We start from the raw sequence: 27,932 nt of genomic DNA, 5'->3' as shown, positions 1-27,932 counted from the left end.
AAACTTTTCTGAGCTAAAGCCCAGATTCAGAAAGTTGAGCACAGGCTGTGAGTGACAGGACTGACGCGATCTGATTCTGAAGAGATGTCTGAGTTAGGCTCCATTGATAATCCGGTGAAGTTCAAGGATCAAGACTATGACTTCCTGCTGCAGAAGTGTCTGAAATCTGCCCTTCTCTTCTCAGACACGGTGTTTGCAGCGAACCAAAGCTCCCTCGGGATTCCTGCGGATCCTGATCCTAAAAAAGCAGTAAAGTGGCTGCGCCCAAAGGTAACTTATCATGAATGGTCTTTTTTTAATCATCAGATGGGCTTGATTTATCAGAAAGAGTGTTATAGGTTCAGATTGTTTCTATGCCTTTAATTTGCAGCAGATTGATTTAATTGATAACAGCATCCACTGTAAGAAAAAGTTGCTGCCTTAAATGGAGTGCAATTAACTTGGGTGTTTAAGTCAATTCAAATTAAATTACATTAAGCAATGTAAAAACATATTTTGTCATAACTTATTGATTTTTTTTATTGATTTTTTTACAGTGTATAAAAGTAATTATTGACCATATTTTACAATAAATTACTATTTAATTTAATTTAATTTAATTTAATTTAATTTAATTTAATTTAATTTAAAGACACATAAGAGAGTGATGCAGAAAACAGGAGGAATTGTCATTGATAACAAGCTAGTAAAGCCCACAGAACTTTATGGGGTCATTAAAGGTGATGTTGCACCTCAGGGGGAAATTCAGTTACTCTGCCTTAAATATTTAAGGTAAAATCACAAATACAACCTGCATTATTTTCAACCACTTTTTGAATGTATTTATGGTTAAAGAATATATGACGACACATTCAGTAGAATCAACAGAAAAGTTAAATGGATGAAAAAAAGCTTATATATATACAGTACTGTGCAAAAGTCTTAGGCATGTTAATACCATATTAAAAATGGTTTTAAGTCAGTTATTTATATCTTTTGCTGTAGTGTGTCAGTAGGAAATATCAGTTTACATTTCCAAACATTCTTTTTGCCATTAATTGTAATAATCCAGTGAGATTTGTGTATGCACAAGGAGTCTGACAACAGCCGGTATGATCTGATCTCACCATCATCGAGTCCGTCTGTGATTACATGAAGAAACAGAAAAAAACTGAGACAGAATAAATCCAGAAGAACTGCGGGAACGTCTCCGAGACGCTTGAAGAAACCTTCCTGCAAAGCTCCCTGAAAAACTATGCGCAAGTGTACCTGGACAAAAGCCGTTTTAAACGCAAAGGGTCGTTTCACCATATATTGATTTGAATTAGTTAATAGAAGTTAAATCATAAATAAATTCAATTTGTGATTTTGTTTTTGAAAGCATTCTCACTTTACAGCATTTTAACACGAGTGCCAGTACTTTTCACAGTCCTGTAGCTTTGCAGGAAGGTTTCTTCAAGCGTCTCGGAGACGTTCCCGCAGTTCTTCTGGATTTATTCTGTCTCAGTTTTTTCTGTTTCTTCATGTAATCACAGACGGACTCGATGATGGTGAGATCAGATCATACCGGCTGTTGTCAGACTCCTTGTGCATACACAAATCTCACTGGATTATTACAATTAATGGCAAAAAGAATGTTTGGAAATGTAAACTGATATTTCCTACTGACACACTACAGCAAAAGATATAAATAACTGACTTAAAACCTTTTTGTGTGTGTGTGTGGGGGGGGGGGGGGGGGATATATTAACATGCCTAAGACTTTTGCAGAGTACTGTATATATGTATATATATTAAAAAGGCCAAAAAATGGGGCATTTATCAAAGTGAATTCATAGAATGTTTTTTAAATTCCTTTAAAAATACTCAAGAGTGCAATGAGAAGATTTGGGGGGACCATTTAATCCCCCTCATGTCATTCCAAACCTGTGTGGAACCCAAAAGAAGATATTTAGAAGAATGTTGATAACCAAAGCATTTCAGTTCCCATACAATGGAAGTCAATGAGAAACGAAACAGTTTAGTTACAAACATTCTTCAGAATATCTTCTTTTGTGTTCAGCAGAAGAAAGAAAGTCATACAGGTCTGGAATGACATGAGGGTGAATAAATGATGACAGAATTTTCATTTTGGTGTGAACTATCCCTTTAAGACAGTCAGCCAGACCCTGAACCTGAAAAGTTCTCCTACGCATGCATATGCTTTCAGATGTTCTGATCAACCCATCGCATGTACTTGCAAATTGTTTTTGGCTCACACCCATCTCCTCTCCCCCTCTTCAGGAAATCACCAGTAATGCTGTCTTTGTTGAGGGCACCATGGGCACCACCGATATCTGCCAGGGCCAGCTGGGTGAGTGCATGCTCGTGTTAGCGCACGCTTGTTCATACTTCATGCCAGGATAATGGGATAACGCCTTACTGCACCTCTCAGAAACCAAATCACCCGAAAGCACCCTCAAGGCTTGAGGGCTATCAGAGAAATATCCGTCTTTGGCAACGCTCCCACTCTTCCTCTCCTTATCATGCAGATGCCCTCCCCCATCTCCTTCCACCCAGATCTTCCTCATCATGCTTAATGTTCTGTCCCTATTCTAGCCCTTGTAGCCGCGAGACACTGCGCGGATCTCTGAGTCCCCGCTGAGAGACGCAACACGAGCCGCCGCAGGCAACGCACATCAAAAACACCACAAATGTACTAGAGACAGGGAGGGATGAAAGCAGAGGGAAGAAGGAGGGAGCGAGAGGTTGGGTTGGCATCATCTGTACCCCCCTCCCTCACCCGTCCCCCGTTTCCACCCACCTAAAGAATAACAATTATTGTGCGCAGCGGGGATTGTTTTATTGTTTTGCCTCTCTCTTCCTCTGCACATATGGCGTCGATTTGGTGCTGATGGAAAGTGTTTTTGTTGACGTACAATGTTCAACATTTACATACTCAGCTTTATTCAGTGTTTCCCAACCTTTTTTTTTGTCTTCTGTACCCCCAAAGATCCACCAGAAAGGGTCAAGTACCTCTTTATCAACAGCAAACCAAAAATGTGTGCCTTTTAAACTCAACAAAGTATACAGTGAAATCATAATTTACATGAATAGGTAAATAAGATGTCTTATTATTAATAATATGGGTAATAGTTTTTGCCGAATGAATTCAGTGTTTCATTTAACATGCATTTTGATGAATGTAACAACAAAATCAAAGATTTTTTCAGTTACACTTTATCTGATTACGCTTTATTTTAATGTGTACTTGTTACAGTGTAATTATACATTGAAGTACTGAGTAATATTAACTAACTACATGTATTTACTATAGGGTTAGGGTTTGGTTTTAGGGTTAGTTGCATGTAATTATGCATAATTTACTGTTATTACTATAGTAAGTACATGTAACATGTGTAAAAAGGACACTGTAAAATAAAGTGTTACCCTTTATTTTAAGGTGTCCATGTTACAGTTTAATTAGTAATAATAACATAATTAACTACATGTACTTACTATAGGGTTAGGGTTAGGATGAGGGTTTGGTTTAGGGTTAGTTGCATGTAATTATGCATAATTTAATGTTGAATTTTTCAGCATTTTTCTCAGAAATTAGTTGCGCTCGTGTCCTTTGCAATGTCTCACACATGACACGCCATTCTACAAATATGAAAGCTCAAGTTAAAAGTTCGACTTTTAAAAATGTCCTCTTTAGACATTTGCTGCGTCCGAAATCACGCACTGTCTGAGTAGGTACTACATTTGAGTTTACTTTGCAACCATTAAAAAAGTGTGTTATATAGAGTATGAATATGGGTAGAACGAATGAAATTCAGACGTACTACATCCACCATGTTGTTACCGTCATGTGACCTACCAGCATCAGTAGCGTCACTTCACTTCCATTCACAAATCCCCTCCTGTGGCCTCATGGGATAGTAAAGTGTCCATCGAATGCTCGGCAGAAGTAGTAGGTCATCCGGGGAGTCGTTTTTTTTAATACTATGTATTCGGACATAGTACTCTTTTGGCGTACTGTTTTTCACATGCTATATAGTTGCCCTGCATTTCATGTTTTCACAAAGTTCCTTTTCACACATAATATACCAGTAAAAATCTGCTTCTCTTTTGGTATCCCCCAGGATACAGTACCATTTAAGAGATACGTATCAATAATTATCATTGTCACAGGAACATCTGGCTACCATTTATTGCGAAACTCAACATTTCTGAGTGTTCTTGTGCCCAACTGTGGGCATGTTGTATCAAAGCAGTCGGATCTGAGCTTAAATCATGAAGTGTGCGTTTGCCACTCAGGATTTGGATGGCCTCTCTAAATAATAAATGAACATCGCAACGCATAACTAGAATAACAAACGCATGTAAATAATCTCATTTGAATGGAAATCTACCCAAATAATGCCTTATTCTTGGCACTTCAAGCAGAAATTTTAATTATTTGTTTTCAAGTGACTTTCCACATCAACAAATCCAGGCCGTTTTCTAGCGGTCGGAAGATTAATTGGACGTACTCAGTTGTAGAGCTCTGTTTGGGGTTATTCCTATGGGAGTTGGTGGGTTAAGTATTGTTTTTTGTGATGTGTTGTTTCTCCCACACGGAGCAAACGAACATCTGTTACCTGTTACAGAGGAATGTCTCAGTGCGTGTGACACACAGCATGTCTCCTGCTTCTTCAAAGCTTGACCTTCCACTTTGTGTTTGAGGCTGTGGTCATAAATGTTGAGAGGATTGTGTAACAGTGCTGTCTTGGTGTCCCACTTCAGGTAACTGCTGGCTGCTGGCGGCCCTGTCCTGTCTCACCATGCACCCGACTCTGTTTGTCAAAGTGGTTCCCTGTGGACAAAGCCTGAGCGAATCCTACGCCGGCATCTTCCGTTTCAGGGTAAGGAGAGCAAGAAACCGACAATAAAAAAAATGACAGTAATGAGATGCAATCACAAATTTATGAGATTAGTCTTTTGAAATAGTTAAATACGTCATGCTTTTCTTCCACAGTTACTATTTAATCTTATATAAAACTAGATCAGTGACTGTAATGAGTGATTGATAGGGAAAGCATGAAAGAACCCATGAATTTTACATAAAGCGGTCCATTTTTTATAATGTCCATTTTGAGAGAGGGTCGAATCAGGCTAGAATTTATATCCTCGTTTGAATGTACGTACGTCCTCGGGAATGGTAATTAAAATCAGTCTTGTTTGACCTTACCATCACTAACAGCTGAGGTTCATTCCAGAAACAGCTCCTGTCATCTTCCCTTTGTCCCGATGACATGTACATCTGCATGTCCCTCCCCCTTTAAACATGCACCGCATTGGCACAAATTATCATAATTCAGTTGTCTGTTTTTCATTCACAGAGAAAGAACGTTGTGTTTCTGTTTGTATATTTGTCGCAGGCCCCTTTAAAATCAGCCTTAAACCTATTTGCTTGATCAGATTGGTCAATAAAATCCAAAGTTTGGAATGATTACAATGAGCATAAAGTTGCCAACTTTTCATGTATTAATGTTAAAACTCACCGTTATTGAGAACAAACAGCCAGAATTTGTCCACCCCTCAGGAATCCTGTCCATCTTGTTACTGGGCAGGAACCACCAGAGAGAGATAAACTCACTAAAATATAACTTATAACTTACACTTATATTGGTAGCCTGGAAAAAGAGGCCCACTGTGAGACAACACGATAGTAGCTCTGCAATACACCATCATCATGCCGACAGATGAGCTCATTAAAATTACACAGTTATCACAGTTTGATTATAAAGTATAGACTATAGACTATATAGATCTGGCTATGTGAGACTATAGTGGATGAATCTCTTTACAGTGTATTACAGCACAGAATGGATCTTTCAGCATTATCCTGAACATTAAGAATTCATTTCATGTCACTGAACGGAAGAGAGGCTCCAGGAGCGCATAAACAACACATGCTTTTGATTTTCCCGGCAAAAATCAGTCTACAGGCTTTCATAGACAAGCTGGGAAGGTCTAGTTTTTTAAAGTTTCGTTACAAGCTGTTCACACATGTTCATATACGGCTCCTTTAAGCTGTTCTCTAGAAAAAGATAAATGAGACGGAGGAAAATAATAGGCTCATATTTAAATAGTAAATTAGAAAAACAAAAACATTTACTAATGCATAATTAGTGTGTGTTAGTGCCCCCCCCCCCCCCCCCACCACCAAAAAAAGAAACGATTTTAAGTCAGTTATTTATATCTTTTGCTGTAGTGTGTCAGTAGGAAATATCAGTTTACATTTCCAAACATTCTTTTTGCCATTAATTGTAATAATCCAGTGAGATTTGTGTATGCACAAGGAGTCTGACAGCAGCCGGTATGATCTGATCTCACCATCATCGAGTCCGTCTGTGATTACATGAAGAAACAGAAAAAACTGAGACAAACTAAATCCAGAAGAACTGCGGGAACGTCTCCGAGACGCTTGAAGAAACCTTCCTGCAAAGCTACAGGACTGTGTAAAGCACTGGCACTCGTGTTAAAATGCTGTAAAGTGAGAATGCTTTCAAAAATAAAATCACAAATTGAATTTATTTATGATTTAACTTCTATTAACTAATTCAAATCAATATATGGTGTAACGAACCTTTGCGTTTAAAACGGCTTTTGTCCAGGTACACTTGCGCATAGTTTTTCAGGGAGCTTTGCAGGAAGGTTTCTTCAAGCATCTCGGAGACGTTCCCGCAGTTCTTCTGGATTTAGTCTGTCTCAGTTTTTTCTGTTTCTTCATGTAATCACAGACGGACTCGATGATGGTGAGATCAGATCATACCGGCTGTTGTCAGACTCCTTGTGCATACACAAATCTCACTGGATTATTACAATTAATGGCAAAAAGAATGTTTGGAAATGTAAACTGATATTTCCTACAGACACACTACAGCAAAAGATATAAATAACTGACTTAAAACCATTTTTTGTTGGTGGTGGGGGGGGGGGGGGATTAACATGCCTAAGACTTTTGCACAGTACTGTATATTTTTAGACTTCGATAAGTTCACCGACAAATTTCACTTCAAACACCATGTAAAAAATTGAAAAAATAAAACAAAAACCCACACAAAATAAAATCTTAGCTGTTCACTTTTTCACGTGCATCTTTCAATAACAGGTTTATGTTATACAATGAGACACGGTATATGTGATTAAGAACATTTTTCTCTCCTACTCCTCAGGGTTTTTTGTTCTGAAGCACAAAGTGATGGATAAACTACTGCGAGTTGTCTGTAATTATTACTGCAATGTTATTTGTTTCAGAGAGTTCACCTTGAAGCCTCGCAGTAAAACAAGCCACTACAGCTCTCGTGGCTTCGGTGCTGTCGTGTGCGTGGTTATGAGCTGAGGTTAAACCTGTGAGATAACGGCACAGTTAATTAAACAATCAAAACATATTAGCACTGAAGAGCTCTTATGGAAGGTTGCTCAGCGTTATGTAATTGTTATGCCATTCTCATTATATGCTTACATTCCACCTGCCGTAGTATTACATCCGGAGGCTAAACAGGTATGTGCAACATGACTTGACCTGATCCATGAGGGTTAGAGAGCTGAGGAAGGAAAGAGAGTGACAGGAGAGAAATGGGAAAACAAGGAGTTAGAGGACTGTTGATTGGTGGACAATTCCTGAAATGTCTAGGCTTGTTACTGTATAGCCCAAGGACATGGACACAGACATGTGGACACACACACACACACACACACACACACACACACACACACACACACACACACACACAGTGCAGTGCTACCTGCAGGCTGACATGTTCTAACATCACATAAAGTCTTTCAGCTTCACATTTAAGGGGTCATTCATAATGTTTACAATTCATACAGTTTAATTACTTTCATTATTAATATGAATAAAGTGTTTTACACCAAAACATATTGATATTTTCCACCCTAAATAGTCTGTTTTTGTTGCTGTGCCTTTATGTCTTTTATGTAAATTAAAGTACACTATCGTTCTAACGTTTGGGTCAGTATTTTTTTTTTTTTTAAAGAAAGAATTAAATTAAGGCTTTTTTGATTCGGCAAGGATGCATTAAATCAACCAAAAGTGACATTAAATAAATGACACAAGATTTCTCTTTCAAATAAATGCTGTTCTTTTAAACTTTCTATTCATCAAAGATAAATAGAAAAAATATATACATTATGGTTTCCACAAAAATATTAACCAGCACAACTTTTGAGCTGAAGCACAACCAAAACAATGTTCTTCCACAAAATGCATGACGAGATAGTGAACCTTTAAATTGTAATAATATTTCACAATTTTACAGTTTTAATTTTTAATTTAATTTTTTTTAAATAAATGCAGCCTTTGCAATCATAAGACTCTTTTTTTTATATGAAAACATACAAATCTTACCAACCAAGATAGTGCAAATTTTCAATTAAATGTTCGATTCTCCTAATAATATGACTCATTTAAAACAGAGGAAAAATTCTGGCTCAAACTGAAAAGATACTTTGGAGACCCATAAAGCAGAAAAGCATCCCACTTTCTCAGGTGCATCAGCACCCGAATGTGCTTGTACAGAGCAAATGTCACCCTGCTCTCTCTCTCTCTCTCTCTGTGTGTGTCTCTGTGTGTGGTGTAGTTCTGGCAGTATGGTGAGTGGGTGGAGGTGGTAGTGGATGACAGGCTGCCTGTGAGAGAGGGCCGTCTGCTTTTCAGCTACTCTCGCACCACCAACGAGTTCTGGAGCGCCCTGGTGGAGAAAGCTTATGCCAAGTCAGTTCCAGCATATGTGTCCTCGACTGTGTGGGCCTGTGACTATTCATTAGTGACACTGCTCACGTGAAGGCCATTGTTCCTTTGCGTTATTTAAGGACTGATATTTTTAGACAAAAACATCCAGTTATGAGAAATCATCAAATACAGTCAATGGATGTGGAGTAATTAATGTGGAATCAATCCAACCAATAGAAGCCAATTATTAATGTGTGTCTGTCTGTTCTTAAAGGCTGATTGGTTCTTATGGCAGTCTGAAAGGGGGGATTATCTCGGAGGGAATGGAGGATTTCACGGGGGGTATTGCCTACTCCCTCCCGGTGTCTTCTCGACCCCCACGGATGCTCTGGAGAGCCATCACTGCTGCCCTGGCCAGGAGCAGTCTGATCAGCTGCTTCATACATGTACAGACACATATACACATCGGCTCAGTTTATGACCATAATCCTAATCCTATCCATGATTTCCCTGCTGAAAAATCCAGCATTGCTGGTCACTAGCATAAGGTATGTTTTGCATGCTAAAGGACCAGCTTGTGAAGCAGGAGCTATCAGTTTTGCTTGAGAACAGTATGACTGTGCTGGTCCACCAGGACTATACGGTTACTACACTATATACTGTACTACACTATAGGATTTATGGAGATCTAACCAGCCTGGACCAACATGCAATTTTATGCTGGATTTTTCAGCAGGGTGTGTACAATACTGTATGTTTTGTGTGCAGGCTACCAGTGTGAAGGACATTGGCATTGTGACATCAGAGGGTCTCATCAAAGGTCATGCTTATGCCATCACTGATACAGATAAGGTATGGGAATAAGGCAAATACACACGATTTCACGAACATGAACATTGTAGGAATTTCACAAAGAAAAATATTTAAGATATTTTTCTTTTAACTGTGACTATTTTCTTTTGAATTTGTTTCTTTTGAATTTGGGGTGAAATATGATCTGGATGTTTCATCACAGTTTTTGAATGATTTATACAATTAGTGTTTTTTTAATAGCTTTTGGTAAATATTTCTGTTTGTTAGTAGATTAAGAGCCTAATAAATACCAAATAGGTTTTCACATGGTCTGTTGTGTGTGTGTGTGTGTGTGTGTGTGTGTGTGTGTGTGTGTGTGTGTGTGTGTGTGTGTGCGTGTGTGTGTGTGTGTGTGTGTGTGTGTGTGTGTGTGTGTGTGCGCAGAGATGGCAATTTCCAAAGTCCTTGACCTTGTGGGGACATTTTTTGTAAGCTTATAAATTGTGGAGTGATGTTTTTTGAAAATGTAAAAATGCAGGAAATTTAGTATAAAAATCATTATGTCTATGGAAAGTCACCATAAAACATGAAAACGCAATGTGTGTGTGTGTGTGTCTGGCCTGGTAAACCCTATGTTGTGGGGACAAAATGTTCCCAGAAAGATAGTAATACCAGAAATCTTTGACCTTGTGGGGACATTTTTTGGTCCCCAATGAGAAAAACAGCTTATAAATCATACAGAATAATGTTTTTTGAAAATGTAAAAATGCAGAACGTTTTCTGTGAGGGTTGTGTTTAGGGGTGTGGTTAGGGTTAAGGGATAGAATATTCGGTTTGTACAGTATAAAAAATCATCATGACTATGGAAAGTCCCCATATAACATGAAAACCCAATGTGTGTGTGTGTGTGTGTGTGTGTGTGTGTGTGTGTGTGTGTGTGTGTGTGTGTGTGTGTAGGTCCAGAAGGCGTCTGAAGAGGTCTTCCTGCTGAGGCTGCGTAACCCCTGGGGGTTTGTTGAGTACTGTGGACCCTGGAGTGACAAGTGAGAAAGACTAAAGCAGAACATGTTGTTACCAGCACTGCATCTCAGAACTGCTAAAGACTGGGCACTTGTGTGTGTGTGTGTGTGTGTGTGTGTGTGTGTGTGTGTGTGTGTGTGTGTGTGTGTGTGTGTGTGTGTGTGTGTGTGTGTGTGTGTGTGTGTGTGTGTGTGTGTGTGTGTGTGTGTGTGTGTGTGTGTGTGTGTGTGTTTGCAGGTGTAAAGACTGGGACTTTATAGACAATGCTCAGAAGGCCAAACTTGAGTTGGCCAAAGCTGAAGATGGAGAATTCTGGTAGGGACACAAGACACTTTCCCACTGTTCTCCTGTAGAATTTCATCTTGGGACATGCACACAAACATATATTTGTCAAATAAAAACATTGTATTTCAGACAAATGGGAAAGATAAAGTGGCTTTAGTAGCTCTGCAGAACGTCAAAAATAGAAACAGGATGATCATTATCTGAAGACGCAACCCATGCTTCCGGTTTAGATAGCGCTATTGATTGTATCACACACACACACACACACACACACACACACACACACACACACACACACACACACACACACACACACACACACACACACACACACACACATATCTATCTCTCTATCTCTTATTATTGTGGAGCATTACCAGACCTAAATCAATTAAATGCCAAGAATTGCAGTATATAACACTACTAAGACTACTAATAATAATAATTGCCACTACAGTGAGTCAACGCTTCCCCTTAACAGGCCATCTAGTTCAAATCTGCCTGTGTCTGGACTTCATAAGCACTTGTGTTTTTCAGGATTGGAGTAGAGGACTTTTGCCGTCTGTTTAATACAGTGGAAATGTGCAGTGTGAATCCGGACTCCATGTCGGGGGAGGCGAGTGATGACACGGCCACCCCGTCCTGGACACTGAGCTCACATCAAGGCACCTGGGTCCCAATGTGCTCTGCAGGGGGCAGCCGAAAATACCCCAGTAAGTGCATGTTTATTATATATCAGCGGCTCTCATCCCACTAGGGGGCCTCAGCAAACTTCCAAGGGAGTCTCAAGGTGACTTAAAATGATTTAGACAAAACATCCGTCAGGAGCTTCATATATAGAACCTTCATTCATTTTATGGATTTAATTCTAATTTATTTTTTAATCCATTTTTTTTATTTATTACATTTTATAAAATAAACGGCTTGTAAACATACTTTATTACTAGAAATAATTGAAATAACTTATTAAACATAAAAGTATAATTCAATCATTTAAGAGATTTGTCATTATATAGAACCTTTTTGGCATTAAGGGTTCTTTAAAATTGAGTCTAGAACACTAGGGTTCTATATAGAAGCTCATTGAAGCTTGTTTTAAGAGTGCTCAGTCTAATTTTAAAAGTGTTATTTCTAGACCTGAAAAAGTAATGTAAATTATTAAAATCTTGCTAAAATCCATGGGCATTTTTATAATGAGCATACATTCAAGTTGTTCTAGTTATGCCAAGCTCTATAATATTTTATTGAGGGTCCTTGGAGTCAAAAAAGATGAGCATGGGAGAGTATAATATAATATAATACAATATAATATACACTCAGACAAAAATAAAGTAAATGTTTGGTTATTATTTGCTTTAAGAATATTTTTTACTGTAATTTCTTCCTCTTCTCCCTGTATTCCTCCTTTACATTTCATCCCTGCAGGATCTTTCTGGAAAAACCCTCAGTTCCAGATGATTCTGTCTGAAAAAGATGTGGATGACAAAGACTATGGAGATGATGAGGAAGGGGAGGAAGGGGATGGAGAAGAGGATGAAGACGTCAGTTTAGTGGCTCCTGTGAGCAAGCCTGGGAAACAGGGAGAGAAGAAGAAGAAGAAGTGCACGATTCTGGTGGAGCTTCTCCAGAAATACCGCAGACAGAAAGATAAAATCAACTTCCTCTACATCGCATTTCACATCTACAAAGTAAGAGAATTATAATGTTGAGGGTCTTTAACCGTTAGAGATGGAGTAGGGCGCCTGTTAGCTTTTGGTTGAAGTTAGTTAATGGTTTGGTTAATGTTTTTAAATTAGTTTGAGATCAGTTACTAGCAGACCTGCAGTACCACTGCGGACCCCATTTTAACTCTTTCCCGCCATTGACAGAATTTTCCAGCAATCCATGTTTTCACTGTTATACAGTAGGGGGCGCTGTTACACATCTACAAAAAAAAATACAGTTTCTGGATCAAAAACACAGGAGAAGAAGAAGCAGAATCAAGCAATATAAGCATTGCTAACGCACATGTAAAATAATGCGATCATCAAACATTAAACAGCATATAAATTAAAACTGAATGAAATGTCGACCCAGTACGAGGTATGGGTCTGTGAGGCTTTGAGTGTGTTGATGGACTCAATCTACTCAAACTATTTTTTGATCATCAATGCGTAGATTTTCTCAGCATTTTGTTCAAAATGTTGCTTTTTTATTAAACTTACCCACATTTAAGTGTTGATAAAAGAATGAGCAGAGGCTCTGTTCTTTCTTTAGATATATTGTTTGTTCACATATTCATACAGCTAAATATTCTGGGGGCCAAAATGATCAAAATGGCGGCTTTGGCTGGAAACTTTTTTGTCATTGAGCGCTGGCGGGGAAAGAGTTAAAGGCCTCTGCTCTAGTTGCACATTCAGCTGGCCCTTTTGTATTCCCCCTCGTCTTACCTCTTCATTCTCTCTTTCAGGTCCCCTCTGAGGTGAGCGGCTGAATGAATAATGAATACAAAACACTCATCTAAAACATTTCTTAATACATGATGCTATTGAGATGTAAACACATACACGCTCTTTCACATCTTTTCTTCATTTAGCTGCAGGAAAAACCAGGATCTCTGGACCAGCAGTTCTTCTCCAACAACCGTGTGGTTGCTCGCTCTGGAAAGTACCGGAGCATCAGGAGCGTGTGGAGGAAGGTTCACCTGGAGCCTGGAAGTTACGCCATCCTAGCCTCCACTTTCAGGCCCAACCAGCAGGGGGAGTTCTTCCTCCGCATTTACACCAAAACCGGCAACATACAGGGGTACGAAACAACAACAACAACAACAACAAACAGCTTATGTTTCTGTCAGCTCTCTGTTGTGATTATGTGTTTATGTCTGTCCAGTGGTTAACCGTATGAAAGTTTCAAATCTGCTTTACAGATTCCAGGATTTCCCCTGCACCAACAACTACTCTGTGGTAAGACAGAATGTACTGACTGAAAAGAGAAAGAAGAACAACCGTCTGAGTGTAAATATGATATTATTCTGTGTGTGACTGGCTGCATTTTGTGTGTATTTGTCTGTCCATAGATGGTCATGTCAAAGCCAGCCTTACCTGAGGACCAGTTTCGGGTGCAGAAGTGGTTTGATGAAAAGGCTGGATCTGTAAGCATCTCAATCCCTAGTGCCTGTGTGAATATTTGTGGGATTCAGTGTTTATTAGTAAATACAACTGTTGTCTTCAAATACGTCATTATTTTTCCACTTTCCAGGATGACAGAGTGAATGCTGTGCAATTTATGAATCTGATGAATTCAGGTCAGGATTTACACATTTTAGCACAAGCTGTCAGTCAAGCAAACATGGTTGCTGTACCATTAATGGCCACAAGGTGGAAGTGTCTTTTAGTGCCACCTGGAATAAACTCAAGCTGCACTATATATTCACTCACTATAAGAAAAAAGTACTTTTTAGCCTGTAAAAATGTTTTATCCTTAAATAAATGACTGTATACAAATATGTTGTACACTCAAATGACACTAACATCAGTTACTAGCTCTTTTATTTGACATGGGATAGGTTGACATGACGTGATAAACCCCCTATTATCAGACACACATTCAGTTTCAGAATAAATCACTTGTGACAAAAATACATCTGCAAAAACAGTATTCCTCTGATGATATTAGTAAACACATATGTTTGCTTCTGGTTCACAACAAGTGCCAGAATAGTCTCTCCAAAACCTCTTAAAAACAAGTGCTTTATAAAATCTTATTCCTGTTTATGTGTTTTAATTATGTTTTAGTGCTGGAAAAAGACTATGAACTTCCTCTGGAGACCTGCAGACAGCTCATCTTTGGAGAAGACGTATCCTTCATCTTGATCAATGTTTTTATTATGTTTAATATACATTACTGTTTAAAAGGTTATGGTCAATAAGATTTTTTTTATAAAAAAAAAATGTATGCTTTTATTCAGCAAGGATGCATTAAACTAATCAAAAGTGACATGAAAGACATTTATAATGTTACAAAAGATTTCTATTTCAAATCAATGCTGTTCTTTCTGAATTTTTAGTTTAAAATCGTTTTATCATTGTTTCCACAAAAATCTTTGTGGCACAGCTTTTTCAACAATGTTATTAATAAATATTTCTAGAGCAGCAAAACAGCATATTAGAATGATTTCTGAAGGATCATGTGACACTGAAGACTGGAATAAGTTACATTTAAAATATATTAAAACAGAAAAAAGTTATCTTACATTTTTATTAAATGACCCTGAACCTGAACTTTTGAGCTGTTTTGTGTGTGTGTGTGTGTGTGTGTGTGTGTGTGTGTGTGTGTGTGTGTGTGTGTGTGTGTGTGTGTGTGTGTGTGTGTGTGTGTGTGTGTGTGTGTGTGTGTGTGTAGGGGTGTAACGGGTTAAATTACTCACGGTTTGGTTTTTATCATGGTTTAAGTGTCATGGTTTTGGTACAGTTCGGTATGTGCTATGTTCAGGGGAAAAGGACAACTGTCAAATAAAAATAAAGAACATAATAAATACTCAAACTACAAGCAACAGCACAAATTAGATACAAATAAAATAAATAGTGCTTTTCAGGTACAGAAATTGAATAAAGTAATCAAATGTAAAACAACATTGCATATAATCTTCACTGGGTAAATTAAATAAAGATGAATCATTATTAAATATTAGATACACATGAGTTGGTTATCGACTGTTTACATTCACTTAAGACATAACCTACTATGTTTGCTAGGATACTTGCCAAGACCGGCATGTTGACATCATTTTTGTGTGAAGTTAAAGCGCAAGACTTAAAGGAGAACTCAATATTTGTGCACTTTCTTGTCTTGTGCTTGAATGTTTAAATTGGCAAGACTTAAATGAGTTTAGTAACATGTTAAACACAGATAGTAACATGTGCTGTTCAGGTCTCACCTGTGCTCACATATATATACACTACCGTTCAAAAGTTTGGGGTCAGTAAGAATTTTAATTTTATTTTTGGGGGACAGAAATGAAATAAATCAATACTTTTATTCATGAAGGATGAGTTAAACTGATCAACAGTTACAGTAAAGACATTTATAATGTTAGAAAATATTCTATTTTAAATAAATGCTGTTCTTTTGAACTTTCTATTCATCAAAGAATTTTGAAAAAAATTGTACACGACTGTTTTCCACACTGATAATAATAATTCATGTTTCTTGATCAGCAAATCATCATATTAGAATGATTTCTGAGGGATCATGTGACACTGAAGACTGGAGTAATGATGCTGAAAATTCAGCTTTGATCACAGGAATAAATTACAGTTTAAAATATATTAAAATAGAAAACAATCATTTTAAATTGTCGTAATATTGTGAAATATTATGACAATTTAAAATGATTGTTTTCTATTTTTTTTTATTTTTTTTTATCAAATAAATGCAGCCTTGGTGAGCAGAAGATACTTATTTTAAAAACATAAAAAAAATCTTACTGACCCCAAACTTTTGAACGGTAGTGTATATTATGAACTTTTTAGTGTTTCTCCCATTATTTGTGTATATTCTTAACGGCGGTGTGTAGACCGGAGGCAGAGGCCGTCTGAACAGAGCTCAAGCAGAGAAGCTGCTCACCTCCCTACGCAATCTGCAGGTATCTCAGTTCTCATGCGTGAAAAGGTCACTCTCAGCTTTGGCACAGTGTTAGAGAACACTGAGGACACTGAGCTGTGACAATTATCAGGTTGGGTTTGGTTACACGGAGCTCGTCTTGCACAGACAAAAAGACCTTGAAATGTTGTTGTTGTTGTTGTTGTTGTTGTTGTTGTTTGTCCTGTTGACAAACTCAATTGCTTTAGAGCTCTGTGCCAGTGTCATATTGAAGCTAAATCCCGATCACTGGCTTCCTTTCAAGTGCCGAGAAAACATGGGGAAATTACTTGCTGACATTTCTTCTTCTTCCACAGTCTATCTTTTTTCAGTTTGATGAGGATTCGTCAGGAACTATGAGTCCGTTTGAACTCAGTTTGGCTCTGAATGCTGCAGGTGAGCACACACACAACAGCAGAATACAGAATACAGAGTCCTTAATACGGTTACGTTCACACACAGTTCAGTTATTTATGGGAGTGACAACCGCATTAACCAAACTCACACCCGTAAATTTTCAGGTATTCTCAGAAAACCTGTGCTTAGTGAACAGAACCGGCCTGGACGAGTAGTTTTCGGTGACGTCCTACAGTGCGAGAGAGCCGCTCTGCTGCACAAACACGTGTCTAAAGAGTGTTGTGGGTTTTCATGTGTGGTTTTGCTGAGTGTGATGGAGAAGATACAAGGCTTTTAGATCAACCGCAGCTGCTTCTCTCAGATTTCAGTTCTACTCATGACTCAAATGCTCCGATCTCCACCAGATATAAACACTGGAAGATTGACGGGTGAACTCGTGGCTCGAGTCTCATAGACTCTCGTCGTATCAAGACTTTCAGTTTTATGGACGTCGCCATCTTTGATATTACTTGTCGCAATGGTTACTGGTTCGAGAACACAGGCTTGACTCCCGTTGCACGTTCATACAGACAGTATTCGAGACGCTACATGAACGGGACATTTCGAGACACACCTGTAAGTAAATGCGGTTGTCAATCCCAAAAACTGACAGTGTGAATGTAGCCAGTAGCCATACACAAAGACCACACCCTGTGCTTATATACAAAGAGAAATGTACTTTCTCTACACTCTCCCTCCCCCTCTCTCTGTGTCCGTTCTAACCCTCAGGTGTGGAGTGTGACAGTGTTGTGGAGCAGATGTTGTGGGAGAGGTTTGGCGCTGGTGAACAGTACCTGCCCTTCTGTAGCTTTGTGTCTTGTGTTGCCAGACTGCAGGTGCTCTTCGGTAAGTCCTTCCACGACCAGAGAGACCACACTGTCATCTATAGTCAAAAATAAATAGATAACCGCCCATATTTACTGGGAACTTAAAATGTGTCTATTTGTGCTGGAAAGGGTCTACTACTTAAAGTCACCAAATTGACAATTCTTATTTTTGTATGAAATGGCCAAAAACAAGTCCCGCCAAAACAATTTTGGTTAGGATAAAAAATGGATAAAACATAAAACATTTTGAGCAATTAATTAAATGTTCACCCTTCCTGACAGAGATGAGAGGATTTCTAATGCATCATAATGAAAAGTAAAGGATGTACATTAGGTGTTTCATTGATGATATGTTTTATATCATTCTTTTGCTTTCACAGAGAATGATGGGAAGTGTATATATGTGTTAATATAAATTTTTCACTGGTGTTTTACTCGTATTTTGAATTTTTTGAGGGTTAAAGGAAATGTCTGTTTTCCATTTTTCTATAGATTTTTTTCCTTACAGTGTATTTTCGTCATGCGAGTAGTGTTTTCTGGAAACCTTTATTTCCATTCTTTATCAACAGTAAACAAAATGCATTCTGACTAATTTTTATAGCCTTTTAAATGATTTAGGATCAGAACTGGTATGATTTTTAAATTAAAATGCCTAAAATTCAGAAAGTGACTCGATGTAATTTGAAGGTAGTATACAATACTGTTCAAATGTTTTTGTGTTTGTGTAATGTTTTACTCAGCGAGGACGCAATAAACTGATCAAATGTGACAGTAAAAACATTTAGAATCTTTCAAAAGATTTCTATTTCAAATAAATGAACTTTCTGTTCATCAAAGTATTAAGATAATATTAAAAGGTGCAGTATGTAACCTTTTCACTCTACTAAAGCACAAAAATACCATAATTGTCATGAGGATGAAGGTAGACGAACCCAAAAGCAGACTGAATGCTCACACACAATTTATTGTAGACAAAACAGAGAAAACAAAACCCACGAGGAGGCAAAACAAGACAAGAGGCAATTAGCCTTGACTAAGACTCGACTTAACCTTGACGATGACTAGACAGTAACTAACAGCAAAACATATCTCACTATACGTTAAACAGGATTCCAGACAAAGTACTCACAGAGGTATATCATAAAGATAGACAAGCAACAATTAACAGTGTTTGACAATGAACCGACAAAGGATAGAGAAACACAAGGGGGTTATAAAGGGAGGCTAAAAATGAACACAACAGGTGAAACTAATACGGTAATATTTACAAAACGAGGATAACAAGGGGGCGGGGTTAGAAACGAGACAACGGCCCAAACAAATGGCCATGTGCTGCACATGAAAACATGGGTCTGTCATGATTCTGCCGCAAGACGAGAGAAAATCAAGAACAAGATGGCAGAATCATGACAATAATATGTTTGCATATATTGAGGAAACATGCTAACTTCACATACTCGTTTCTCTGAAAAACACTTCTACAGCCAGTTATTTTACCATGAAATGTGCGTTTTCAGGCTGGAATGTGTTTTATTGTTTTGGTCTGTTGCCAATTTGCCAATTTTCATTGTCCATTGCGCTCGTTCCTGTTGCATGTGCTCAAACTGGCAACCCGTGTGAGCGCCGTCCAGTCTGAGGAGCAGGTGGCCGGAGAAACCACGATCTCCGATATTTTGAATCCGACTGCATTACCTATTTCGACCACTAGTTGTCATTCTTACACACTGCACCTTTAAGCAGCACGATTGTTTTCAACATCGATAATAATAAGAAATGTTTCAAATCAGCATATTAGAATGATTTCTGAATGATGCTGAAAATTAAGCTTCGCATCACAGTAATAATATTGTAATAATATTTCACAATATTACTGTTTTTACTGTACTCATTTGATCAAATAATTGCATCCTTGGTGAGCATAAGAGACCTCAAAAACAATTTTAAAAAAATTGTACCAGCCCCAAACTTTTGAACAGTAGGGTGTGTCTATTTATAATACATGTGAACTCAGTGGACACTTTATGAGATACACCTATGCAAATATTAATAAAACAGCCAATCATGCAACAGCGTATCAGTGCATAAAGGCATTCACACATTTGAATGACAATCAGTTGTTGTTCAAACTAAAAAACAGAATATGAAAGGAATAAAGTGACTTTGACCGTAAAAATGATTGCTCGTATGAGACGCAATGGTTTTAGTTTTTCAAATCCTGCGGATTTTTGGTTCACGGCGGTCTCTATAATCTGCAGAGAATGGTGTAAGAAACACAAAAACATCCAGTGCTGTGGACACAAATGCCTATTTATTCAGAGAGGTCAGAGGGGAATGACCAGACTGGATCAAGCGGACAGGAAGGTGCCAGTAACTGAAATAACCACATGTTACAGCAGCGCCTTTCTGAACACACACCGTATGTCAAATGTGGCAGTTCAGCAGCAGAAGATCATGTTCTGCTCCTGTCATATAAGAATAGGACACAAACTCACCAGAACTTGTCAGTAGAAGACTGGAAAAACATTTCCTGGTCTAAAGAGTCCTTTCAGATGAAGGGGTCAAAGTTTATTGTGGACAGTGTGAATCTATGGCAGCGTACAGAGGTAGGAAGGCACACATCCGAATCCAATGATCGTGACCTGTTTACCGAGGCCCTGTTTACAGCTGGTATTAAGATGCGTTTTGGTCGATTGGATCACAAGTAGACGAGGGAGACACATTCCCGTTGTTTCAATCTCTTTTGTCCACTTTCAAACACTTCTGTCCTGATTTCTTCGAGTGGAGGGTCTATGGGTGGGTAAATGTACAGGCTTTTTCAGATCTTTCAATCTAATGGACAAAAATAAGCTCATGCAATTTACATATGAACACAAGCGGTGATGACAAAAACACACGGAGAGCAGCAGCTTTAGTTTCCAAGACCAGCTGTGAATGTGTGTTAGAAATCAGGAATGGTGAGAGAACATTGTGCTTGGTACATTTTTCGTCTTCCAACCAAACTTGAGTCTCCAGCCGACAAAGTTTAAATCCCGTCTGGCTAGTCGCTTCCCATCAAGTTTTATGCATTAGGTCAGTAGACGGAGAGTAGGCGTCTTTTGCGGCTATTCGACCACATGAGCGTTTACACTACGAAAGCAATCCGGTAGAATACGTTTTCGACTACCTAGTATATGTTTATTTATCCCCATTGGGAAAGTAGTTTGCAGCAAGCTCACACAGTCAGTTGGCATATGCAAACACTAATTTAAAGGGGTCATGAACTGGCTTTTTAAATTTTTTTATATTGTTATATAACTTATGACGTTCGCTTGGTTTTTACATAAAAAAAAACATCCAAATGAATAAGTAATAGGCTATTTTCTACCCTGGTTTTGAGCCTAGCTCCTGAAACGCTCGTTTTTATGTGTGTGCCGCACTGAAGACTTGGAAGTAAACACCCACTGTTATGATTGGATAACAGTTTTGCATATTTTAATGAGTTTCATTTAATGCGTGAATCGGTGGGCGGGGCTAAACAGGAAGTGTTGAAGTAGGCGTTGATCGGAGGTGGTGTTTGATACCCTTTGACATCATTGATCCCCACTTTGAAAAACCTGGCTTTTGCTGTGCCAATTAAAGCTCTTATTGGACTAACAAGGAAGATTTCAGTTCTGAAACTTACTGGATAGGTATTACTATTCTTTTAGTATGATGACCTCTTATATGTCAAAAGCTCAAGGAAAATTTTATTTCTCAGTTCATCACCCCTTTAAAGCAAATAAATCTAATTTAGGATAACCAGACCTGCTGACCATCAATCAACACTAGAAGAAGTGTTGTTTTAGACCCCATATTTATCATTGCCCACTTGTGATCCGATCGACCAAAACGCATCTTAATACCAGGTGTAAACAGGGCCTGAGATACCTTCATCTGATGGATCTGCTTATGCATCCTTCGCCTTTAAGCACTAGCCTGGAAATCCAGACCTAAATCTAAAAGATTAATGGTCTGGTGTCGATCAATGAAAATCGGCCAGCTCGAGGGGCGGCACCAATCATGCATTTGAAAATCTCACAGCACGCAATTGGATAACACTACGACCAATCACAACAATAAACCCCATACGCTTAGCTACCAGCAGAGCTAACTGGTAGATTAGACTCTTCCGGTCGGCAAAACAGCAAAAACACCCTTCTTGCAAAGGAACGATTCGAGCGCCGTCTTCTGTTCCTCTTTTGGGAAAAAGCCAAGTCTAACTCGTTCATTGTAGCGGCCAAAGCCGTTTCAAACCACTGCTATTTATCCACAGCCATCTTGCAATGTTTACTGATGACTTCGACGTCACAGCGCTGTCGTCATCTGTTTAGCTCGCCTCTGGCCCGCCTATATCAGATAACCCGATGTGATTGGTGCAGCTCAGATCGAGGGACATATTTAATGAGCTCCATTGCTCGACACCAGAGTAACTCGCTGAGCAAATTCAACTTGTGCTCTCGCGAGAACTCTGGTTTACCAGGGTATTTAAGCACAGGAATGCTGCTCAATCAAACACACACATACACAAACAAAAGGAAAATTCAATCAGATACGTCACTTTTATAAAGGGTTGAATACAAAACCCGCTTTTTATGCATAAATGGCACTTTTTCCTAAGCTACTTATTAGAAATTTGTGCCTTTTAAAGTAGGCACTGATTATATGTAGTCATTTTGTTTAGATTGAATTTACGGTATGACCATTTCCATATGGTTATCGCTATCTGCATCCAGTGTAAATATAATCATGTAGCACTGCATCTCATCATGATGTTTATTGGCAGGCTTCAAAGCTGTCGAGATGATGCCCGTGACGTCATTATCGGTGATGCGAGTGTGCGCGCATTGTCTGTAAACATGTTAATTGGGAGGATTCAGCTTGCTGATTGTGTCTTCTCAGATCTTTATGAGTCGGAGACCAACCCAGAGGTGAAGGACAAGGGCATCAACGCTGTAAGATCTTCTCCAACTGCCTTGTTTGTCAAAACCATCTTCGAATCCCCTCTGACTGATGTTAAAATGATTAACACTAAATAATAATATCAATCACACACACAGCATGTCCAGGTATAGTCAAGATTAATTTGATATAAATGTGTCTTACAGATATTTATAGTCAATAAAAGGCAAGCTGTGTGATTTTTTTTTTTTTTTTTTTTTTAAATGTATATTATTAATATTAATACTAAAATAAATAAATCCTATTTTGATTTCTTCAATCCTAGAGATGGTTTAAAAGGATAGTTCACCCAAAATTCTGTCATAATTTTACCTCATGTCATTCTGTATTTCTTTCTTATGTGGGACATAAAAGACAATTTTGAGAAATGTCTCTTCGGTTTTTTTCTGGTTACTAACATTTTTCAAAATATTTTTATATTCCACAGAAGAAAGAAAGTAATACAGGTTTAGATCAACATGTGAGTAAAAAAAAAACTTTTCACGTGGCGCTCAAGAATGAACTTTTTTTTTTTTTATGAAATAAATGAGCCATATTTTAATTCGATAATGTTTTTTATTTAATATTTTGTATGTTTTGTGGGGGTTTTATGGTACTAAATTATATTTATGTTATATAATTATCTGATGATATAGTTATCCATTAATTCACTTTTTGAGCATAGACCTGAAAATGAAATTTCCAATTTAACACTTTAACACTTTCCGACACTTTAAAGAAGACACACAAAAATACTATTTAAAATTTGTATATGAAATATGTATTTTCCAAAACATGTTTTACTCTAAAACCGCGAGATAATCAAATCAAAGTTGTGTTCCAACACTCAAAAAAAATGGCTCTTTGGTTGAACATGATTCAGTCACGGACAGTGGTTCCACGTGATTGAATTAAGTTATTTGGACACGATTGAATCAAGTTATTAGCCTTGTATTTAAGGCTTAATGTACGCTTGATATAGATTTATGTATTAACTAGAGGTGGGCATAGATTAATTTTTTTAATCTAGATTAATCTAGATTAATTTTGAAATTAATCTAGATTAATCTAGATTAAAATGGCTCATTTGAATTCTGCCGAAGGCATTCAGAATATGTGTGCTACCCAAATAATGACTATAAAACTAAGTCTTTGAGAACGGGTTTCTCAAGCCAGGTGGCGCATTAGACCAGGGGCTCATCTCCTGTTTCCAAAATGCATCATAAACTGCTTGAGAAAGCTGTTCTACTCATAGACTGTAAAAGGTTACTACTGTACTGTTACCGTCCGTAGGCAACATTAGGTAGGCCTATGTTATTATCAACTACTATAGGCTATCAATTAGGGATGGGCGATATGGCCTAAAATCTATATTGTGATATACATTGCAGCCTCTTGCGATAACGATATACAGTGTATTATAATAAAACCATTTCAGAACAGATTACACAGACCCATGCTAAACAACTGCTAAATGTATTTTTTTTTAAAGGGTGTATGTAGTTTTGAGAACATATATTGTGCAAAACTGTAAGTATACAACATAATTTTGCAGATAAATAAAATTTAAGTACACTAGCTGCAGAGACTTAAGTAGGTCTAATGTTTATTATGGCTTGGAGCTTATGAAACCCCAAATTTAAAATTAGAATATTGTCTAACTGATGTCTTTTCAGTTAAAAAGAAACACAACAACGATTCTTAAAATCGAGATGATGTGCTACACCACTAAGCAAGGCTGGATTAGTACCCCCAGGGGCCCCTGGGCACTGAAGCTCATGGGCCCCCTCCCCTACCTGACAACCACACCCTCCAAAGGAACACACACCAGGTGTGGGATTTAACATGCCAATCACTATTGATCAAAAGCTGAATGACTAGTTCACAAGACAATGATACGAAATACATTTTTCTGAAAAGTATGGCTGCACGATTTGGGGAAAATGTCATATTGTGATTATTGAGGTCAATCTTGCGATATGCGATTGCGATATAGTAAACAAATGGTTTCATGAGTTAACTTGCTTATTTCTCAAGTAAAATGCACACACAGATTAGTGATAATGCTGAAATTTGTAGCCCATTTCTCAACTCAAACTAGAAACAACAACTAAATGCACTGTGTTTTCAAATTAAAATAAATTCAATATTGTTATTTGTCTCAATAATACAAGAGTTAAAAATAAATGTCATATTTACCTGTGCCTGTCAAACAAGTAGACCTAGGACATATACCGAAATTGTCAAACTGCACTGCATAAATTATAAATTAAATATAGACTAATCCTTATTATAGCAAAAAAAAAAAAAAAAAAAACTTTAGTCAACAGCAGTGAGTCATTTTCTCTGTTCTTTTTGTTCTTTGATTAACTTTACTGACAGAAAGCTTTATTGGCTGCTGTCTCTTTAAGACCAGCTGACGGAGACGCGGCTCTCGCACGCGCCTCATTCTTTCACAACTCTTGACGTTCATCATAAGACAGCTCTTATGTTATGAAGATACTCGACAAAACGGACATTTTGGCATAATTGTGTGTGTTATTGTAAGTTCAAGCACGAAAGATAACTGTATTCTGGCGTGCTGTCTGTGCGCACGATACTGGCGCGCGCGCGTCTTTCTGTGTCTGTGTGTGTGTGTGTGTGTGTGTGTCACAGTCAGACTTTTGTCTTGTCGCACATGAATTGTTTAAAAGTATTTGCATGAATAAGAGATCATATAATGTAATATACACTTTTTTAAAATTCTGATTGGATAATTATCAAGATCGAGGCAAAGCCTTGTGTATACTATTTTTATGTAGCAGCGAACGTGGCAAAAAAAAAAAAAAACTCCGATCACGGAGGGCCCCTCTCTGCGCAAGGGCCCCTGGGCACGTGCCCAGATTGCCCATATGGTAGATCCGGCCCTGCACTAAGATATATTGGAATGGGAATAATAACGCGCGCGCTGGTATTCAGTGATATCATGTTTCGGTTTGAATTTGAGGTGGTCGAACGGATTAGTCGTGTGTTAACTTACCGAACTGTTACCCCACACACTCTGTATATAGTTTGCTGCTGCTCGTCTGACGGCTTAAACCCGAACCAAGTCCAAATAATGGATGTTGCAACTTGCACCGATCTTTTTCACCAGCTTTCACTTTCAGCCGTGTTTACTTAAGATGACGACGAATATGCGTTGCAGCCGGGTTTACCTCGCGGCCGCGGGTAGATTGCGTCATCATAGCTTGTGTAGTATAGAGCCATCTCCCAACCCAACTTGGAGAATAGATTAACGGCGATATTTTTTTTATCGCGCGATAAGAGTCTCGCGTTAACGCAGCACGTTAACGCCGATAACGGCCCACCACTAGTATTAACTATTGTTTATGGTTTTATTTGATTAGCTTTTAGTTTAGTTATGAAAGAAAACCTCATAATAAAACGAACCCTATAGCCATACAAACGTAATTTCTCAGAGAAAATTATTTAAAAGAAATTAGAAACCATGGAGTAAATTCAAATTACATTTAAATATTTTGTGGTCAGGCATAGTTAAAGATCCTAGATTAAATACATTTCTGAGTTACTTGATTGAAACGTTCTTTCAAAATGAAAACATCGAGTTAAGCCAATGATGCAATAGTGTCTGAACATGAAACCTGATACAATGGTGTTAAATCAAAATGAATGGTTTAAACAAAGTGAACAACATCAAAAAATCTTCTTTTTTTTTAGTTAATTTTGGGTTAATTTCTCCCCCAAAAATAGCTTTCAGTAAGATTTTGTTTGGGTGGAGTACCAAACGTTTAAACTAGATGAAATTATTTCCAAATCATTTTCAATGCCATCATTTTTGACCACGAGAAGTACAAGTGTGACTTATTTTTTTCCAGTGTGTGTGTGTGTGTGTGTTCACATAGCAAGTGCCAAAACCTTAACCAAGTTTCATACCAAGCTGATGAAGTAATAAAAATAAAATAAAAACATAACCAAAGAGCACCAGAGAAAATTCAAAGTTCTGTCATGTAACTCTAGATGTCACAGGCTAATAGGTCCTTAACTCAATCTTCTTGCAGTTACATCATTCTCTATAGGGCACAGCTGATTGGTTCCTGCTGTATCAGTAGCCAATGAGCTCGCTGCTCAACCTTCAAACACTTGGTCAGCATTTGCATAGAAATAACAGAAATATAGCAGTTGCAGCGCACTTTCTGAAACCCTCCACCTTCCCCAGCTCCACCTGTATAAATCTGCTACTGGTAATTTATGTACACTATATTGTACAGCAGTAGCAAGTCCTGTACTTGATCTGCAGCATTGCAGCAGATCTATTTCGCCAAGACCAAATATATCAACATTGTCATATCCATTACCATGCCAAACACCCCGAGAGTTGTCATGACAGAAATGACATTTTTAGGTGAACTATCCCTAAGGTTATATGTATATCTATAGCATGTATGTACAATATAAGCATATATTTATTAGTGTGCACAGCACATTTACTGAATAGTTTCTCTGATCTCTGTGCAGTGGCTGCTCAGGCTGTTGGCTGTGTGAGCCTGTCCAGACCCGACACCTCAGCGGGACAGTTCTGCTAGGCCAAGACTACTCTGACGTCATCCACCTGGGTCCACGTCTCCTACATCTCCCCCCTTCTATCTCATTTGTGATCTGTGGACCTTTGCCCTGCAGTTGCATCAACCCACTCACTGCTCCATCAGTTGGTCAACACTGCCCGGATACACAACATTTCACCCCCCTTGCATATACATTCACATTTAAGATATTTTAAAGGGATATTTTACATGAAATATGTACATTCTGTCATCATTTACTCACACTCATGTCGTTCCAATCCCATATAACACTTTTTCTTCTGTGGACCAAAAGAAGTAATTTAAGCAGAATGTCCAAGTTGCTATTTTTGCTACAGTTGTGATCACCATTCACTTTCATTGCAAGGAAAAGAGCAGCTTGGACATTCTGCTAAATATCTACTTTTGTCTTCCACAAATGAAAGAAATACATACGGGTTTGTAATGAAAGCAAATGATGACAAAATGTAAAAAAAAATTAAAAAAAAAAAAAAAAATCAATCTATATCTAAAAAGCATTGTAACACATCTATACATTTTATTAAAAGAGCTGCCAATTTAACCTGTGATTTAGTGGCAGCAAATGCTGATATATCCCTAGTAACAAGCAGCGTACGTGCATTTATTTTTCATTCGTACAGCATGACTCGTACTTCCTCTTGTACTTTTTCCCTCTTATGAACATTATGTCTCTCTGCTTAATGTCATTAAAAGTCAAGAATGTTTTTTTGCTTCCAAATATAAAAGCACCAAGTC

At 38.0% G+C, this 27,932-nt stretch overlaps 1 protein-coding gene and 1 long non-coding RNA gene across 3 annotated transcripts; one reads left to right on the top strand and one right to left on the bottom strand.

The window, feature by feature from the left end:
- capn12 (calpain 12) lies at positions 1–27,901 on the top strand. 2 transcript variants are annotated; one of them, XM_082182510.1, is made up of 21 exons: positions 1–270; positions 2,263–2,332; positions 4,747–4,865; positions 8,610–8,743; positions 8,976–9,147; positions 9,470–9,553; positions 10,451–10,536; positions 10,751–10,828; positions 11,336–11,511; positions 12,224–12,486; positions 13,248–13,259; positions 13,380–13,582; positions 13,704–13,740; positions 13,854–13,928; positions 14,036–14,081; positions 14,572–14,633; positions 16,353–16,421; positions 16,735–16,813; positions 17,543–17,659; positions 22,558–22,610; positions 27,112–27,901. In XM_082182510.1, the coding sequence occupies exons 1-21, from the start codon at positions 85–87 to the stop codon at positions 27,136–27,138; spliced, it is 2,148 nt and encodes a 715-aa protein (XP_082038636.1). In that variant the 5' UTR covers positions 1–84; the 3' UTR covers positions 27,139–27,901. The 2 variants fall into 2 exon arrangements, with proteins under 2 accessions (XP_082038636.1, XP_082038635.1); XM_082182509.1 differs by having other exon boundaries at positions 13,374–13,582.
- On the bottom strand, positions 17,885–22,551 carry LOC309508130. Its single transcript, XR_014209403.1, has 2 exons — positions 22,152–22,551; positions 17,885–21,594 (listed from the first exon to the last, which is right to left on the bottom strand). It is a non-coding gene; the product is annotated as an uncharacterized lncRNA (long non-coding RNA).
- Positions 27,902–27,932: the final 31 nt, after the last annotated feature.

This window comes from Leuciscus leuciscus (assembly GCF_965113295.1).
Source record: "Leuciscus leuciscus genome assembly, chromosome: 10".
NCBI classification, from domain to species: domain Eukaryota; kingdom Metazoa; phylum Chordata; class Actinopteri; order Cypriniformes; family Leuciscidae; genus Leuciscus; species Leuciscus leuciscus.
This window is presented reverse-complemented; position numbering and strand designations above follow the sequence as displayed.

Coding starts and splice junctions, on each gene's coding strand:
- capn12 (XM_082182509.1), top strand. CDS start 85: ATGTCTGAGTTAGGCTCCATTGATAATCCGGTGAAGTTCAAGGATCAA. Junction 10,829..11,335: donor GCTGAAGATGGAGAATTCTG/GTAGGGACACAA, acceptor TGTGTTTTTCAG/GATTGGAGTAGAGGACTTTT. Junction 16,814..17,542: donor TTTGGCTCTGAATGCTGCAG/GTGAGCACACAC, acceptor TCTAACCCTCAG/GTGTGGAGTGTGACAGTGTT.